Raw genomic sequence first — 18,076 nt, forward strand, 5'->3', positions numbered from 1 at the left:
ACCATGTCTTCATAGAGATGTCATTGACAGATAACATAGAAACGTGTTCCCCCCTACTGACTCTCTGTGTGTCTGGTTGTGTTCCCCCTACTGACTCTCTGTGTGTCTGGTTGTGTTCCCCCCTACTGACTCTCTGTGTGTCTGGTTGTGTTCCCACTACTGACTCTCTGTGTGTCTGGTTGTGTTCCCCCCTACTGACTCTGTGTGTCTGGTTGTGTTCCTCCCTACTGACTCTCTGTGTGTCTGGTTGTGTTCCCCCCTACTGACTCTGTGTGTCTGGTTGTGTTCCCCCCTACTGACTCTCTGTGTATCTGGTTGTGTTTCCCCTACTGACTCTCTGTGTGTCTGGTTGTGTTCCCCCTACTGACTCTCTGTGTGTCTGGTTGTGTTCCCCCCTACTGACTCTGTGTGTCTGGTTGTGTTCCCCCCTACTGACTCTCTGTGTATCTGGTTGTGTTTCCCCTACTAACTCTCTGTGTGTCTGGTTGTGTTCCTCCCTACTGACTCTATGTGTGTCTGGTTGTGTTTCCCCTACTGACTCTCTGTGTGTCTGGTTGTGTTCCCCCCTACTGACTCTCTGTGTATCTGGTTGTGTTTCCCCTACTAACTCTCTGTGTGTCTGGTTGTGTTCCTCCCTACTGACTCTATGTGTGTCTGGTTGTGTTTCCCCTACTAACTCTCTGTGTGTCTGGTTGTGTTCCTCCCTACTGACTCTATGTGTGTCTGGTTGTGTTTCCCCTACTGACTCTCTGTGTGTCTGGTTGTGTTCCCACTACTGACTCTCTGAGTGTCTGGTTGTGTTCCCCCCTACTGACTCTCTGTGTGTCTGGTTGTGTTCCCCCCTACTGACTCTCTGTGTGTCTGGTTGCGTTCCCCCTTACTGACGCTCTGTGTGTCTGGTTGTGTTCCCCCCTACTGACTCTCTGTGTGTCTGGTTGTGTTCCCCCTTACTGACGCTCTGTGTATCTGGTTGTGTTCCCCCCTACTGACTCTCTGTGTGTCTGGTTGCGTTCCCCCTTACTGACGCTCTGTGTGTCTGGTTGTGTTCCCCCCTACTGACTCTCTGTGTGTCTGGTTGTGTTCCCCCTTACTGACGCTCTGTGTATCTGGTTGTGTTCCCCACTACTGACTCTCTGTGTGTCTGGTTGTGTTCCCCCTACTGACTCTCTGTGTGTCTGGTTGTGTTCCCCTTACTGTCTCTCTGTGTGTCGGGTTGTGTTCCCCCCTACTGACTCTCTGTGTGTCTGGTTGTTTCACTCCTACTGACTCTATGTGTGTCTGGTTGTGTTCCCCCCTACTGACTCTCTGTGTGTCTGGTTGTTTTCCCCCTACTGTCTCTCTGTGTGTCTGGTAATGTTTCCCCTTACTGACTCTCTGTGTGTCTGGTTGTGTTCCCACTACTGACTCTCTGTGTGTCTGGTTGTGTTCCCCCTACTGACTCTCTGAGTGTCTGGTTGTGTTCCCCCTACTGACTCTCTGTGTGTCTGGTTGTGTTCCCCCCTACTGACTCTCTGTGTGTCTGGTTGTGTTCCCACTACTGACTCTCTGTGTGTCTGGTTGTGTTCCCCCTACTGACTCTCTGAGTGTCTGGTTGTGTTCCCCCCTACTGACTCTCTGTGTGTCTGGTTGTGTTCCCCCCTACTGACTCTATGTGTGTCTGATTGTGTTCCCCCCTACTGACTCTCTGTGTGTCTGGTTGTTTTCCCCCCTACTGACTCTCTGTGTGTCTGGTTGTGTTCCCCCTACTGACTCTCTGTGTGTCTGGTTGTGTTTCCCTTACTGACTCTCTGTGTGTCTGGTTGTGTTCCCCCCTACTGACTCTCTGTGTGTCTGGTTGTGTTCCCCCCTACTGACGCTCTGTGTGTCTGGTTGTGTTCCCCCCTACGGTATCTATGTGTTTCTGGTTGTGTTCCCCCCTACTGACTCTCTGTGTGTCTGGTTGTGTTCCCCCTACTGACTCTCTGTGTGTCTGGTTGTGTTCTCCCTATTGACTCTCTGTGTGTCTGGTTGTGTTCCCCCCTACGGTATCTATGTGTTTCTGGTTGTGTTCCCCCCTACTGACTCTCTGTGTGTCTGGTTGTGTTCCCCCTACTGACTCTCTGTGTGTCTGGTTGTGTTCCCCCCTACTGACTCTCTGTGTGTCTGGTTATGTTTCCCCTACTGACTCTCTGAGTGTCTGGTTGTGTTCCCCCCTACTGACTCTCTGTGTGTCTGGTTGTGTTCCCCTTACTGACTCTCTGTGTGTCTGGTTGTGTTTCCCCCTATTGACTCTCTGAGTGTCTGGTTGTGTTCCCCCTACTGACTCTCTGAGTGTCTGGTTGTGTTCCTCCTACTGACTCTATGTGTGTCTGGTTGTGTTCCCCCTACTGACTCTCTGTGTGTCTGGTTGTGTTCCCCCTTACTGACTCTCTGTGTGTCTGGTTATGTTTCCCCTACTGACTCTCTGTGTGTCTGGTTGTGTTCCCCCCTACTGACTCTCAGTGTGTCTGGTTATGTTCCCCCCTACTGACTCTCTGTGTGTCTGGTTGTGTTCCCCCTACTGACTCTCAGTGTGTCTGGTTATGTTCCCCCCTACTGACTCTCAGTGTATCTGGTTGTGTTCCCCGCTACTGACTCTCTGTGTGTCTGGTTGTGTTCCCCCTACTGACTCTCTGTGTGTTTGGTTGTGTTTCCCCTACTGACTCGGTGTTTGTCTGGTTGTGTTCCCCCTACTGACTCTATGTGTGTCTGGTTGTGTTCCTCCTACTGACTCTCTGTGTGTCTGGTTGTGTTCCCCCTACTGACTCTCTGTGTGTCTGTTTGTGTTCCCCGCTACTGACTCTCTGTGTGTCTGGTTGTGTTCCCCCTACTGACTCTATGTGTGTCTGGTTGTGTTCCTCCTACTGACTCTCTGTGTGTCTGGTTGTGTTCCCCCTACTGACTCTCTGTGTGTCTGGTTGTGTTCCCCGCTACTGACTCTCTGTGTGTTTGGTTGTGTTTCCCCTACTGACTCTGTGTTTGTCTGGTAATGTTTCCCCTACTGACTCTCTGTGTGTCTGGTTGTGTTCCTCCCTACTGACTCTCTGTGTGTCTGGTTGTGTTCCCCTTATTGACTCCCTGTGTGTCTGGTTGTGTTCCTCCCTACTGACTCTCTGTGTGTCTAGTTGTGTTCCCCCTACTGACTCTCTGAGTGTCTGGTTGTGTTCCCCCTACTGACTCTCTGTGTGTCTGGTTGTGTTCCCCCCTACTGACTCTCTGTGTCTGGTTTTGTTCCCCCCTACTGACTCTCTGTGTCTCTGGTTGTGTTCCCCCCTACTGACTCTCTGTGTGTCTGGTTGTGTTTCCTCCTATTGATTCTCTGTGTGTCTGGTTGTGTTTCCCCCTACTGACTCTCTGTGCGTCTGGTTGTGTTCCCCCCTACTGACTCTCTGTGTGTCTGGTTGTGTTTCCTCCTATTGATTCTCTGTGTGTCTGGTTGTGTTTCCCCCTACTGACTCTCTGTGTGTCTGGTTGTGTTCCCCCTACTGACTCTCTGAGTGTCTGGTTGTGTTCCTCCCTACTGACTCTCTGTGTGTCTGGTTGTGTTTCCCCCTACTGACTCTCGGTGTGTCTGGTTGTGTTCCCCCCTACTGACTCTCTGTGCGTCTAGTTGTGTTCCCCACTACTGACTGTGTATTTCTGGTTGTGTTCCCCTTACTGACTCTCTTTGTGTCTGGTTGTGTTCCCCCTACTGACTCTCTGTGTGTCTGGTTGTGTTCCCCCTACTGACTCTCTGTGTCTGGTTTTGTTCCCCCCTACTGACTCTCTGTGTGTCTGGCTGTGTTCCCCCCTACTGACTCTCTGTGTCTCTGGTTGTGTTCCCCCCTATTGATTCTCTGTGTGTCTGGTTGTGTTCCCCCTACTGACTCTCTGAGTGTCTGGTTGTGTTCCCCCCTACTGACTCTCTGTGTCTCTGGTTGTGTTCCCCCCTATTGATTCTCTGTGTGTCTGGTTGTGTTCCCCCTACTGACTCTCTTTGTGTCTGGTTGTGTTCCCCCCTACTGACTCTGTGTGTCTGGTTGTGTTCCCCTTACTGGCTCTCTTTGTGTCTGGTTGTGTTCCCCCTACTGACTCTCTGAGTGTCTGGTTGTGTTCCCCCCTACTGACTCTCTGAGTGTCTGGTTGTGTTCCCCCCTACTGACTCTCTGTGTGTCTGGTTGTGTTCCCACTACTGACTCTCTGAGTGTCTGGTTGTGTTCCCCCCTACTGACTCTCTGTGTGTCTGGTTGTGTTCCCCTTACTGACTCTCTGAGTGTCTGGTTGTGTTCCCCCCTACTGACTCTCTGTGCGTCTGGTTGTGTTCCCACTACTGACTCTCTGAGTGTCTGGTTGTGTTCCCCCCTACTGACTCTCTGTGTGTCTGGTTGTGTTCCCCCTACTGACTCTCTGTGTGTCTGGTTGTGTTCCCCCTACTGACTCTCTGTGTGTCTGGTTGTGTTCCCCACTACTGACTGTGCTTTTCTGGTTGTTTTCCCCCCTACTGACTCTCTGTGTGTCTGGTTGTGTTCCCCCCTACTGACTCTCTGTGTGTCTGGTTGTGTTCCCCCTACTGACTCTCTGTGTGTCTGGTTGTGTTTCCCCCTACTGACTCTCTGTGTGTCTGGTTGTGTTCCCCCCTACTGACTCTCTGTGTGTCTGGTTGTGTTCCCCACTACTGACTCTCTGTGTGTCTGGTTGTGTTCCCCCCTACTGACTCTCTGTGTGTCTGGTTGTGTTCCCCCTACTGACTCTCTGTGTGTCTGGTTGTGTTTCCCCCTACTGACTCTCTGTGTGTCTGGTTGTGTTCCCCCCTACTGACTCTCTGTGTGTCTGGTTGTGTTCCCCCCTACTGACTCTCTGTGTGTCTGGTTGTGTTCCCCCCTACTGACTCTCTGTGTGTCTGGTTGTGTTCCTCCCTTACTGACTCTATGTGTGTCTGATTGTGTTCCCCCCTACTGACTCTCTGTGTGTCTGGTTGTGTTCCCACTACTGACTCTCTGAGTGTCTGGTTGTGTTCCCCCCTACTGACTCTGTGTGTCTGGTTGTGTTCCCCTTACTGGCTCTCTTTGTGTCTGGTTGTGTTCCCCCTACTGACTCTCTGAGTGTCTGGTTGTGTTCCCCCCTACTGACTCTCTGAGTGTCTGGTTGTGTTCCCCCCTACTGACTCTCTGTGTGTCTGGTTGTGTTCCCACTACTGACTCTCTGAGTGTCTGGTTGTGTTCCCCCCTACTGACTCTCTGTGTGTCTGGTTGTGTTCCCCTTACTGACTCTCTGAGTGTCTGGTTGTGTTCCCCCCTACTGACTCTCTGTGTGTCTGGTTGTGTTCCCCTTACTGACTCTCTGTGTGTCTGGTTGTGTTCCCCCTACTGACTCTCTGTGTGTCTGGTTGTGTTCCCCCCTACTGACTCTCTGTGTGTCTGATTGTGTTCCCCCTACTGACTCTCTGGGTGTCTGGTTGTGTTCCTCCCTACTGGCTCTCTGTGTGTCTAGTTGTGTTCCCCCCTACTGACTCTCTGTGTGTCTAGTTGTGTTCCCCCTACTGACTCTCTGAGTGTCTGGTTGTGTTCCCCCCTACTGACTCTCTGTGTGTCTGGTTGTGTTCCCCCCTACTGACTCTCTGTGTGTCTGGTTGTGTTCCCCCCTACTGACTCTGTGTGTGTCTGGTTGTGTTCCCCCCTACTGACTCTCTGTGTGTCTGGTTGTGTTCCCCCCTACTGACTCTCTGTGTGTCTGGTTGTGTTCCCCCCTACTGACTCTGTGTGTGTCTGGTTGTGTTCCCCCCTACTGACTCTATGTGTGTCTGGTTGTGTTCCTCCTACTGACTCTCTGTGTGTCTGGTTGTGTTTCCTCCTATTGATACTCTGTGTGTCTGGTTGTGTTCCCCCCTACTGACTCTCTGTGTGTCTGGTTGTGTTCCCCCTACTGACTCTCTGTGTGTCTGGTTGTGTTCCCCCCTACTGACTCTCTGTGTGTCTGGTTGTGTTTCCCCTACTGACTCTCTGTGTGTCTGGTTGTGTTCCCCACTACTGACTGTGCTTTTCTGGTTGTGTTCCCCCTACTGACTCTCTGTGTGTCTGGTTGTGTTTCCTCCTATTGATACTCTGTGTGTCTGGTTGTGTTCCCCCCTACTGACTCTCTGTGTGTCTGGTTGTGTTCCCCCTACTGACTCTCTGTGTGTCTGGTTGTGTTCCCCCCTACTGACTCTCTGTGTGTCTGGTTGTGTTCCCCCTACTGACTCTCTGAGTGTCTGGTTGTGTTTCCCCCTACTGACTCTCTGTGTGTCTGGTTGTGTTCCCCCCTACTGACTCTCTGTGTGTCTGGTTGTGTTCCCCCCTACTGACTCTCTATGTGTCTGGTTGTGTTCCCCCTACTGACTCTCTGTGTGTCTGGTTGTGTTTCCCCCTACTGACTCTCTGTGTGTCTGGTTGTGTTCCCCCCTACTGACTCTCTGTGTGTCTGGTTGTGTTCCCCACTACTGACTGTGTTTTTCTGGTTGTTTTCCCCCCTACTGACTCTCTGTGTGTCTGGTTGTGTTCCCCCTACTGACTCTCTGTGTGTCTGGTTGTGTTCCCCCCTACTGACTCTCTGGGTGTCTGGTTGTGTTTCCCCTACTGACTCTCAGTGTGTCTGGTTGTGTTCCCCCCTACTGACTCTCTGTGTGTCTGGTTGTGTTTCCCCCTACTGACTCTCTGTGTGTCTGGTTGTGTTTCCCCCTACTGACTCTCTGTGTCTCTGGTTGTGTTCCCCCCTACTGACTCTCTGTGTGTCTGGTTGTGTTTCCTCCTATTGATACTCTGTGTGTCTGGTTGTGTTCCCCCTACTGACTCTCTGTGTGTCTGGTTGTGTTTCCCTTACTGTCTCTCTGTGTGTCTGGTTGTGTTCCCCCTACTGACTCTCTGTGTGTCTGGTTGTGTTTCCCCCTACTGACTCTCTGTGTGTCTGGTTGTGTTCCCCCCTACTGTCTCTCTGTGTGTCTGATTGTGTTCCCCCTACTGACTCTCTGTGTGTCTGGTTGTGTTCCCCCTACTGACTCTCTGTGTGTCTGGTTGTGTTCCCCCTACTGTCTCTCTGTGTGTCTGATTGTGTTTCCCCTACTGACTCTCTGTGTGTCTGGTTGTGTTCCCCCTACTGACTCTCTGTGTGTCTGGTTGTGTTTCCCCCTACTGACTCTCTGTGTGTCTGGTTGTGTTCCCCCTACTGCCTCTCTGTGTGTCTGATTGTGTTCCCCCTACTGACTCTCTGTGTGTCTGGTTGTGTTCCAACAGGGCAAGAAGAAGAGAAGAAAACGAGAGAAGCATCAGGACTCCTCCACAGGTAATGTCCAACTGTGCACCTTCAATGTTCTCTCTCTCCTCTCTACCAAACTCCCAGACCTACCCTGAGCTTCAATACAATATACTTCCATTCAACCCCTATTCTATCGTTTGAAACAACTTCACTGGTCGACTATCCCCTAGCCGTACCCACTTCCATTATTGGTTTGTACTCTGACTGGGTCACTGCTGCTCTAACTAACAGAGTGTGAAAGCTTGTCCTCTCCTCTCTAATGGCCTGTGTCCTGAATGCCTGTTGTGAATGGAGTCCTGCTCCATCTCCTCTGTTCTGGCTGCACGTTTAGAGTTTTTGGTGTTAACCCCTACTCAGTAGTTGGGCATTAACAGTCTGGTTTGATGGCTTTCTGATTTACCATCTCTGTCAATGCTTCAACTTCTGCTCTGACCTCTTGATCTGATTTCTCCTTATCTCTCTCTCTCCATCATCCCCTCTCTTTCTTCATCTCTCCCTCTCTTTCCTAACTTATTTCGTATGCGCATGCTGCCTTGTGCTCAGACCCTGGCTCTCCTAAGAAATGCAGAGCTCGCTTCGGCCTCAACCAACAAACAGACTGGTGCGGTCCCTGCAGGTGTGTACCTCTTGGTCTGCTACCCCTCTCTCCCTCCTCTGTGAGCGTGCCTCAGCCCCCTGCTGTGCTCCGCTCTGCATGCACTCATCTCACTAACTCTGTGCTTTGTGACCCACATCGCCCCTTACAGGTAGAGAACCCCAGCAAGGGGGTGGGGGGGGGGGGGGGGGGGGGGGGGCACTAAAGCTGCTTTACTGGCTGGTGATGGGGTGTCTCCTCAGGGATTGGTGGGTGAAAAGGTGGGGATGCTGGGTGATGCTGATCAAAGGAAGGTGGGAGAGGGGGTCCTGTAGGTCTGAGGGAAGAAAGGGGTTTCACACAGTGAAGCTCTCTGCTTAAAACAGCAATGTCTTGGTTATGCTATTGGTAGAAATAACAAAGCAGTCATTTTTTACATTTCCAGTGGATGGATGATCAGTCATGCTCATCATCAGCACCTTTTTAACCAACTCAATATTTTCACATCAGGGTAGATGTGTGAAGAAAGCCTGCCCCTCCCCCCAACTCCATCATGCCACAGTGTCTTCCCCACCACGCCGTCACATCATGGAAATCTCCTTACCACTGTGTGTGTGTGTGTGTGCTGCGAGAGAACAAAGGGAGGTGAATGTGGTTAGAGCGAATCCTGATCACCGCAGACGAACACACCTCTCTCTCTCTTGCACCGCTGCTCTGCACTTTGATGGCATTTCTCATGTTCATCTGCCCTCAACTTTCTCCATTGATGTGGTCAGGCAGTGCAGCTTTTGATGGTGAACTCTGACATTTAGAATTGCTCTCTCTCCCTCTCTTCCTCTAAATATGTCCTCGCGCCTTTTCTTGCGGTGGCACTAAGTGACTCATGTTGTATTCTGGTATTGATCATGAGATAAGGTGTGCTACTTTGGTTTGTATTTGGTTGAAGAAGAGGCAAACAGCTGCTGTTTGTTAATAATTAAGCTTAGAACACAACATTTGTAATGTTCATTACAACAACCACAGAAATCAAGGAAAATGGCGTTGAATGATCTATGAATACATATTCGATGTATTCAATGGATTTGCGCATAAATATATCTCGACTTAGAGAACTCAATTAAATAATGTTGAAAACAGTAAAAAGTTCATTCTGGTGACACTTTGCATCCACGCTTTATTCACAGATAACTCTCTTGACTGTTCCTAGGAGGAAAAAGAAGTGCATTCGATACCTTCAAGGAGGACGGTGCGCCAGCCCCACTTCTTCCGATGGAAGCGCTATAGACTCGGCCCTCTCCCCTGTTGACGGCGTCCCCCCTCAGCACCCCAGCTCTCCCTTGCCTGCTTCCCCCTCGCACGTCCCCCTGCAATCCCAGCCCAGCAAACACACACCCTGTATCCTCTCAAAATCCAAGACCACAGAACTGTCTCTCAAAGCTTTAATAGAATCATCCCAACAGCACGACAATCTCCATCATCATCATGACTGTACCCTGCCCAAGTCTCACTAGCCAGCTGCCTCACCTGCCCTGTCCCCTCTCACACTGCCTCCCACCATTCCAACACACACACACACAGACAGACATAGCCCAACCCAACGTAACCAGGACCAGACCTGGAGTGGGGAGCAACACACTGGAGACAGAACTTCACCACAAATATCCCAAAACAATAAGGGAGCCAATGAGTCTGGGAGAGGATCAAGGATGACATTCACATCAATATGACTGACTGACACCTGACTGATTTACTAAGTGCTCATGTCATTTTAACATTGCTGTACTGAAGGCAGTACTGTATGTACAGGGATGATGACTGCTTCTATTCAAACTGCCTCAAGTCAAATGTATTCCTTTTCCAAAGATTTTTACAGAGGAGTACTGTGCTCCTCCTTTTCATAAGACTTACATTCAGATATGTCAAAGGAACCTTTTCCAACATAGATAGTATTTATATTGATTAACGATGTGGTATAAGGTTGAAACTACAAGGTAGAAGGGATATTGTTTTTTGCTGAGTTAACATGTTATTGTCTCCCCTCGGAGAGAATCATCTCTATGTTATATTAATTTGTTTTAGGCACTTCCTGCTTGTCAGTCAAATTCTTGATATATTATTTTGATGTAGGTCACTCACACAGAATTAAGACATTCTTGGTGTTTGTTCATATAGATGCACACCGTTTGGGAGATTAATTTGTTTGTTGGTGTCAAAATCCTCCATTATATAACAAAAAACAAGGCAACAGTAAACATGTCCCCCCCCCCAATTAGTGACAATTCGAACGTATGTTCTGTGGATTAATGAGAATAAAATATATATATATCCTTCGCTGTATGTAATGGACCGAGCTTATAGGTTCTTATGGGAAACGTGTTGCTCATAAGGAGATGCATAAATGTAAAAAAATAAAATAAATGTTATGACTGTGGATCGAACGGGACAGGAGATATGCTTGTTTAAAGTTTAGAATTTTTGTTGATTACTATAGCGCCCCCCTTGGGCCAATCAGTGTAATTTTGTAAATGCCGGATCTCTATGGCAAGACGCATCATTCACCCAAGTTCCGTAAAAATTGAGCCAGTGGTGTCTGAAGTATCGCGTGACTAACGTACTAACGAACGGATGTAGACAAAGCCATTAACAGATTTCATCGTGGGGGACAATAAATTAAGCAGTCTCTGGACTGCCACAGTCTGAATGAACGTGCTATTCTGTAAACTAAAGACCAAATGGGTACTATATTTCATTGTGTTGTAAAGTTTTGTTGAATTCCCTATATATATAAATATATATATAAACTTTTATATGTTATGTAAAGGGTTTTAAAAAGTTATCTTTAGTCTCCTCTTAATTCTGAACCATTTCTGAAGCAATACATGTTTTTTTTTACATTTGTCTTCTCAGAGAAAACACATTTTGTGCAGAAGTTTTGCATTAGCTTTGCCTTTCATCGAAGTTACCACAGATGTCATTTTCAGTGTGTGCATGTTCCACCTGTGTACTAAAAATTAATGTGAAAAAATAATGGTTAATTTACTGCTTGCAAGCATCTTTGGAGATACTGCAGGCAGATACTGTAGACAGATACTCCATCAGAGGATGCTAAAGCTACCACACACTGCTCACATCATTTTACATTTTAGTCATTTAGCAGACGCTCTTATCCAGAGCGACTGACAGTTAGTGAATGCATCTTTCATTTTTTTTTCATACTGGCCCCCCGTGGGAAACGAACCCACATCCCTGCCGGCCAAACCCTCCCCTACCTTGGACGACGCTGGACCAATTGTGCGCCGCCCATGGGTCTCCCGGTCGCGGCCGGCTGCGACAGAGCCTGGACTCGACCCAGGATCTCTAGTGGCACAGCTAGCACTGCGCCACTCGGGATATCAGAATAATGACCACACGAAAAAGTTGTGTACTTAACAGTCTGGCTTTTGTATTTTTTTTTTTTTACACATTCAAAGACTTTTGCCTTTGATGTAATACTCATTTTTGTTTTGTGTATTAAAGTATTTTGAAAATCTGGATCAAGTTTCCTCACTATTTCACATCAGATGTACAAGCAATCACAAACAGCAGCAGACAGACATTCTTTTAATTTATTTATTCACTCCTAGAATTTAATGGTTGATAATCCTAAATGTCATCTTCAGAGCAGAACTGAGAAAAGACCCCAATCCAATCTTAATAGGTAAATACCATAAGTTGTGTGACAGACAACACACATTTACTTCTTCAACAAGTATTTCCAGTCCACAGGACATTTTTCACACATTCACCCCCACTTCAAATGTCCTCCCTAACATGACGTTAAGACAACGGCACAGAAGAGGCTGCGATTACAAAATTCAGCATTGAGTCATTTCAGTTGACTCAACAACAAAAAATATGTAAACATGTTCAGTAAAAAATCCTATAGCAATTCAAAACGGGGAGAGTGGTGCATCTACTCTTGAAATAGGAAAGAAAACCCAGACTCGTGAATATATAAAGTGAAGTGAAGTAAAATGTGTAAACACAATGTAATAGCTATTTCTATTATTTTGCACCACACAAGCAATGGAAATGGTCATGCTACGAGTACACAGGGGGATCTGTCGCTCTAATAGACTAAATGTAATATTAACAAGTATGAACAACGCAGTGCAACCAGTTACTGGAACAATCCTTTCAGCGTGTTAGTGTTGGCAGGATCCTCCTTTATTTCTCTTCACACCACTGGTTCTCCTTGCGTACCTGAGGGGGGACAATGGAAAGGCAACACACAGTGTCACATCAGTCAGATGTATATTATCACAGGAGCTCTGTGTTCAGGACTGAGGTTACGCCCTAAATGGCACCCTATAGTGCACTACTTTTGACCTGGGCCCAACGGGCTCTGGTCAAATCAAAAGTAAGGCACTGTACAGTGAGGGAAAAAACTATTTGATCCCCTGCTGATTTTGTACGTTTGCCCACTGACAAAGAAATGATCAGTCTATAATTTTAATGGTAGGTTTATTTGAACAGTGAGAGACAGAATAACAACAACAAAATCCAGAAAAACGCATGTCAAAAATGTTATAAATTGATTTGCATTTTAATGAGGGAAATAAGTATTTGACCCCCTCTCAATCAGAAAGATTTCTGGCTCCCAGGTGTCTTTTATACAGGTAACGAGCTGAGATTAGGAGCACACTCTTAAAGGGAGTGCTCCTAATCTCAGCTTGTTACCTGTATAAAAAGACACCTGTCCACAGAAGCAATCAATCAATCAGATTCCAAACTCTCCACCATGGCCAAGACCAAAGAGCTCTCCAAGGATGCCAGGGACAAGATTGTAGACCTACACAAGGCTGGAATGGGCTACAAGACCATCGCCAAGCTGCTTGGTGAGAAGGTGACAACAGTTGGTGCGATTATTCGCAAATGGAAGAAACACAAAATAACTGTCAATCTCCCTCAGCCTGGGGCTCCATGCAAGATCTCACCTCGTGGAGTTGCAATGATCATGAGAACGGTGAGGAATCAGCCCAGAACTACACGGGAAGATCTTGTCAATGATCTCAAGGCAGCTGAGACCATAGTCACTAAGAAAATAATTGGTAACACACTATGCCGTGAAGGACTGAAAGGTCCCCCTGCTCAAGAAAGCACATATACAGGCCCATCTGAAGTTTGCCAATGAACATCTGAATGATTCAGAGGAGAACTGGGTGAAAGTGTTGTGGTCAGATGAGACCAAAATCGAGCTCTTTGGCATCAACTCAACTCGCCGTGTTTGGAGGAGGAGGAATGCTGCCAAGAACACCATCCCCACCGTCAAACATGGAGGTGGAAACATTATGCTTTGGGGGTGTTTTTCTGCTAAGGGGACAGGACAACTTCACCGCATCAAAGGAACGATGGACGGGGCCATGTACCATCAAATCTTGGGTGAGAACCTCCTTCCCTCAGCCAGGGTATTGAAAATGGGTCGTGGATAGGTATTCCAGCATGGCAATGACCCAAAACACACGGCCAAGGCAACAAAGGAGTGGCTCAATAAGAAGCACATTATGGTCCTGGAGTGGCCTAGCCAGTCTCCAGACCTTAATCCCATAGAAAATCTGTGGAGGGAGCTGAAGGTTTGAGTCGCCAAACGTCAGGCTCGAAACCTTAATGACTTGGAGAAGATCTGCAAAGAGGAGTGGGACAAAATCCCTCCTGAGATGTGTGCAAACCTGGTGGCCAACTACAAGAAACGTCTGACCTCTGTGATTGCCAACAAGGGTTTTGCCACCAAGTACTAAGTCATGTTTTGCAGAAGGGTCAAATACTTATTTCCCTCATTAAAATGCAAATCAATTTATAACATTTTTGACATGCGTTTTTCTGGATTTTGTTGTTGTTATTCTGTCTCTCACTGTTCAAATAAACCTACCATTAAAATTATAGACTGATCATGTCTTTGTCAGTGGGCAAACGTACAAAATCAGCAGGGGATCAAATAGTTTTTTCCCCTCACTGTATAGGGAATAGAGTGCCATTTGGGAGGCATCCTGAGAACCACAGAAGGCCGTATTACCTGGGCTTCCTCTTCCTCTGTGAAGTCATTTTTTATGTTGAACGTCTTCCTGATCTCCTCTGGGGTCTTTCCTTTGATCATGTTGGCCACCGTCTTGCAGGTGACATCTAGAAGTCCTTTGATGTCTAAATAGTTTGCGGCCTAAACATAAAAATCAATAAAAAAAGAGGATGAGGATGAATGAAAGCAAGTGCAACTGCTTTGACATGCCTGCCTTCCACGTGAACTACTGCAGCCCTAAGCTTAGGCCATGTAAACAGGTTTCAGGAGCTAGGTCAAACCTGCTGCTCAAATGATAGACTTGTGTCACAGTTCCTAGAAGCCCCCAGCACTAGAAGAATGTATTGCACAATCCCTGCAAAAGAACCATGTAAGTAAGGGTGCTTGTTTCATGTCATATGCACATACCTGATACTTCCTGAGCCGCTTACACACAGGAAAAGAAAACGCAGCCGCCTCCATGTGTTTCTATGCAAAGCCGGCAGGAGATTAGCACCTCGGCAGCAGCACAGGGAGGGGCGTCACCTGCCGCCCATATAGGGAATTTCTTTGACACTCAAGGTAAAAAATAAATAACAAATATAACTTTTGCCTTCCCTCGTTGACCAATCAAATTACAGGGGCTGGATGCCTTTTTCTGGGTTGTGTTTTTTGGGATAATCCAGGTGTCATAACAGCCACTTTTTGTACCACCAGAGTTTAAGATTTTTTATAAACTGTGGGTGGCTTCGCCGGTGTTATTGACTCCCTGTGTTATAAACTGTGGGCGGCTTCGCTGGCGTTATTGACTCCCTGTCTGCAAGGCCCTTTAGTAATCACCTACTACCTCTAATTATAACATGTTATTAAGCACCTACTTGTCACTCAAAGCACTTTACTAGTGCTGTACAACAGTATGTTCAGCAAGCTAACCATTGCCTAAATTACATTCTGAGACACTTCCTCCTGTGTGCAGGTGTCAAACTGATTATATGAGTGTGAAAGGGGACACCTGGTCAGTTGCACAACTGAATACATTCAACCGAAATGTGTCTTCCGCATTTAACCCAACCCCTCAGAATCAGAGAGGTCCGGGGGGCTGCCTTAATCGACGTCATCGGCGCCCGGGGAGCAGTTGTTGTTGTTGGGGGTTAACTGCCTTGCTCAAGGGCAGAACGGCTGATTTTTCCACCTTGCCAGCTCGGGGATTCCAACCAGCAACTTATTGGTTACTGGCCCAACGCTCTTAACCACTAGGCTACCTGTGAGTGGGAGGGGGGGCGGTAGGTACGCACTAGAATAAGTTCGAAGAGGGTCCCTTGGTCCACTTTGAGGAACTCCTGGTCCCAGACAGGGATGTCATCCGTCCTCTTTTCCTTGTTCTCGTCATCCTCGGGGGGAGGGGGATCGTCTTTGTGGTGGGTGCACCACTGGATCACCTGTAGGGAGCAAAGGGAAGAACAACTAGTCCAGGAACAGTGAGTGAATCAACAGTCAGACATGCCAGGCGTCCATCTTCCATCCAGTCCCGTTTCAAAGGGCCCAAGTCGAGGAAGGAGGTCACGGAGCACACAGGAAGGTTTCTGTTTGGAGCTTCATGCTTCTGGCTGAGAGATAGAAATGCTATTCTACAGATGTAAGAACCAAACTGACATAGCCTAAGGACAGACATCTAGATTGGTTTTCCTTATTACTTGAACTTCAGGTTTCAGTACAGGTTTCACCACAACCAGGCAGAACATGTAAGTTGTCTACTATGCAAACACATTTCCCCAAAAAATGTAATTCCCCAAACAAAATTAAATTCATTAATTACATGGATACAGTTGCTGAACAAAGCAGCTTGTCTCTCAGTTGGAGAGACGCATGGACAACACATCATTGTACAATTTGGCAGGGAGAAGGAAATAACAAAAGTCAACTTTAATCCTACAACCCTTCACATGGTAAATAAATCCAACTAGTACTGGTTGGATGGACGAAACACATGATGCAGACAATCCCACCATGTAGTTTATAGTGATTATGAGAGGCACTGGTGACTATGCATTTGTTATTTTATACCCTTCAAATCATCCATTGACCACATGAACACTGGACTGTAGTGTTCATCCCTAAGGACAACTATCCCTACCATCAGCGTGGACTCTCTCATAGGTAAGGATCTCTGTTACAGGTTTGAGAGCGTCTTTCTGCCTACAAGTTTGACTTTTATCGGTTTCAAATTGTGCCAAGCCTGGTTTGGGTTAAATTGAATTGTGCCACTATGGATTGAATGAATGTACAATTCAACAGAGAAGAATGGAAATTTAGATAATAAAGCAAGCTCTGGTTGGGAGGAGGCCCTTTACTAAGGTTCTCCATGTCCATCTCCCCACAGTTTACCTGTCCCTCAGTCCATTGCACCAGATATGGGATGTGTGACAGTGAGTCCACTTACCTTCTTGAGGATGGCTGCATTCACATTCGGAAGGGGGACTGGATCATCATCTCCTTCATCATCCATACCCAAATCTGTCAAAGACAACCATTAGACAAATGCACACAGATGCTGCCAGACATTTTTGATAAATGTATTTTACCGTCTGAACTGTGCAATATGTACTGATAGCTATGTAGGCTACGTCAAAGATGTTCAACCTCATGTTACAACCGCATGACTAATGAGTACATAGCTAGCTACATACCTTCCAGCATTGTCTTTATTGTCACAGACTGCTTTGCTATTTCCACATCCACCTCAAAGATCTCTCCATCTGAACTTTGCAGTTTAATTGTTGGCATCTGTAAAACAACAGGAAAACGGTTGTCAGCTTCAGGCGTACCTAGTAGCAGAGTGATGACTGATACGGGGGCCACAAAGTACATGTTATATAGCTAGGTGACACGGGGGACCTATTTGGCTAACTGACAAAGTAGCGAACAGTTAGCGACATTAGTTAAGGTGGCTAGCTAACGTTAGCTAGAAGGCAATTTCCTTAGATGCTTTTAGCTACTAACGTTAACTAACTAGCGAAGTACCTTAACGCCAGTAGGGACCTGGCTAACGTTACCGAAACACTTGAAAGGGAAGATTTTAAACATAGAGAAAACCTGTTTTGGTAGACAGGTAAGTTAGCTAGTTAACGGTAGCAAGCTAATTAGCTAGCTACCAGTTCACGCGCTAACTTAGATACAGTAGCTAGCTACCATTATAGTACAGGTTGAATATTACATTAACTAACTTCGATTCAAGCTAACGTTATTGGCTGGGCAACTGTCAACAAAACAGGGAGTCTGAAACAGTCCAGTGCTGAAATAAGATGCTGGACTCAATGCTAGCGTTACGCTTTACATTTAACAATAATACTTTTTGGTAACAGTAACTGACCTTAGCTAACCTTAGTTAGTAGCCCGTGCTAACGACAGCCAGAAAACGAAGCTAACGCGGCTAGCTAACTTAGCGTTGTCAGCAAGGCCCCGTCTTACTAGCAACAATATTTAACCTATTTCCATTTAGCTAGACAGACGAATAATACATTCAAAACAGCCATTATTCACAAAGACATAACTACATCCTTTGTACATGGTCGTTACTTACTGTGAATGTTTTAAAGCAAATCTAGAGGGGAAAAAATGTCAACGTCAACCGGGCCCAACAGAAGCACAGGCAGCCACTGGAACTATTTTAGCTGGCCAGCCAACTATGCTTTCGCTTTGTCAAATTGGGGGAAGCAAATGAGTAGTCTTCTGATATGCCTGTACAGTATGAGTGATTTTCCCCATTTAGCGACATTAACAGAATTTCACCCAGTATTTATTAACAAGTGTATTTTAATGCTAATATTTTAATATTTTGTACCGTTACATTCTGTACATTTTTGGGTGCAAAATGGATAAAATTATATTATCTGCGCATGTTCCTCTTTCATGCTGTAGGCTCTGTTAATCAATGGTCCCAGCAAAAACAAATAAAACAAATCAGCGTAATTGTTTTACTCTTTGTGCAGTCCTATTGTTTGCCAAGTAGCAGAGATGTTAATATTTTTTAAATGCCATTACAGTAATTGTGTAACTGTACTAATGTAAATAGGCCTACCCTTTGTTGCGCCTTACTTGAAAAGTAGGCCTTTCCATCTATCGCATGTAGCTACAAATCTTTACCTTGACACACATTCCGGGTTGTCCTGCCAAGAGATGGCACGCTT

General features: G+C 46.7%; 2 protein-coding genes across 2 annotated transcripts in view; one reads left to right on the forward strand and one right to left on the reverse strand.

Moving 5' to 3' along the window:
• The window catches only part of LOC311142185 (transcription factor 7-like 2), a gene marked incomplete at its 5' end in the record, with an annotated part of 68,737 nt that extends 59,164 nt beyond the window's left edge, over window positions 1–9,573 (forward strand). The window contains 3 exons of the mRNA XM_084177779.1: window positions 7,263–7,311; window positions 7,828–7,900; window positions 9,066–9,573. Coding sequence (XP_084033905.1) covers window positions 7,263–7,311; window positions 7,828–7,900; window positions 9,066–9,369 — 426 coding nt within the window. The 3' untranslated portion in view covers window positions 9,370–9,573. The remainder of the gene's footprint in view (window positions 1–7,262; window positions 7,312–7,827; window positions 7,901–9,065) is intronic.
• Window positions 9,574–11,453: 1,880 nt separating this feature from the next.
• Window positions 11,454–17,576, reverse strand: skp1 (S-phase kinase-associated protein 1). The gene is made up of 6 exons (XM_084178546.1): window positions 17,470–17,576; window positions 16,577–16,673; window positions 16,330–16,403; window positions 15,185–15,328; window positions 13,911–14,051; window positions 11,454–12,100 (listed from the first exon to the last, which is right to left on the reverse strand). The coding sequence occupies exons 2-6, from the start codon at window positions 16,671–16,673 to the stop codon at window positions 12,065–12,067; spliced, it is 492 nt and encodes a 163-aa protein (XP_084034672.1). The 5' UTR covers window positions 17,470–17,576; the 3' UTR covers window positions 11,454–12,064.
• Between the last annotated feature and the right edge of the window lie 500 nt (window positions 17,577–18,076).

The sequence above is a fragment of the Coregonus lavaretus genome (assembly GCF_964263955.1).
Source record: "Coregonus lavaretus genome assembly, chromosome: 15".
Classification (NCBI taxonomy): Eukaryota; Metazoa; Chordata; class Actinopteri; order Salmoniformes; family Salmonidae; genus Coregonus; species Coregonus lavaretus.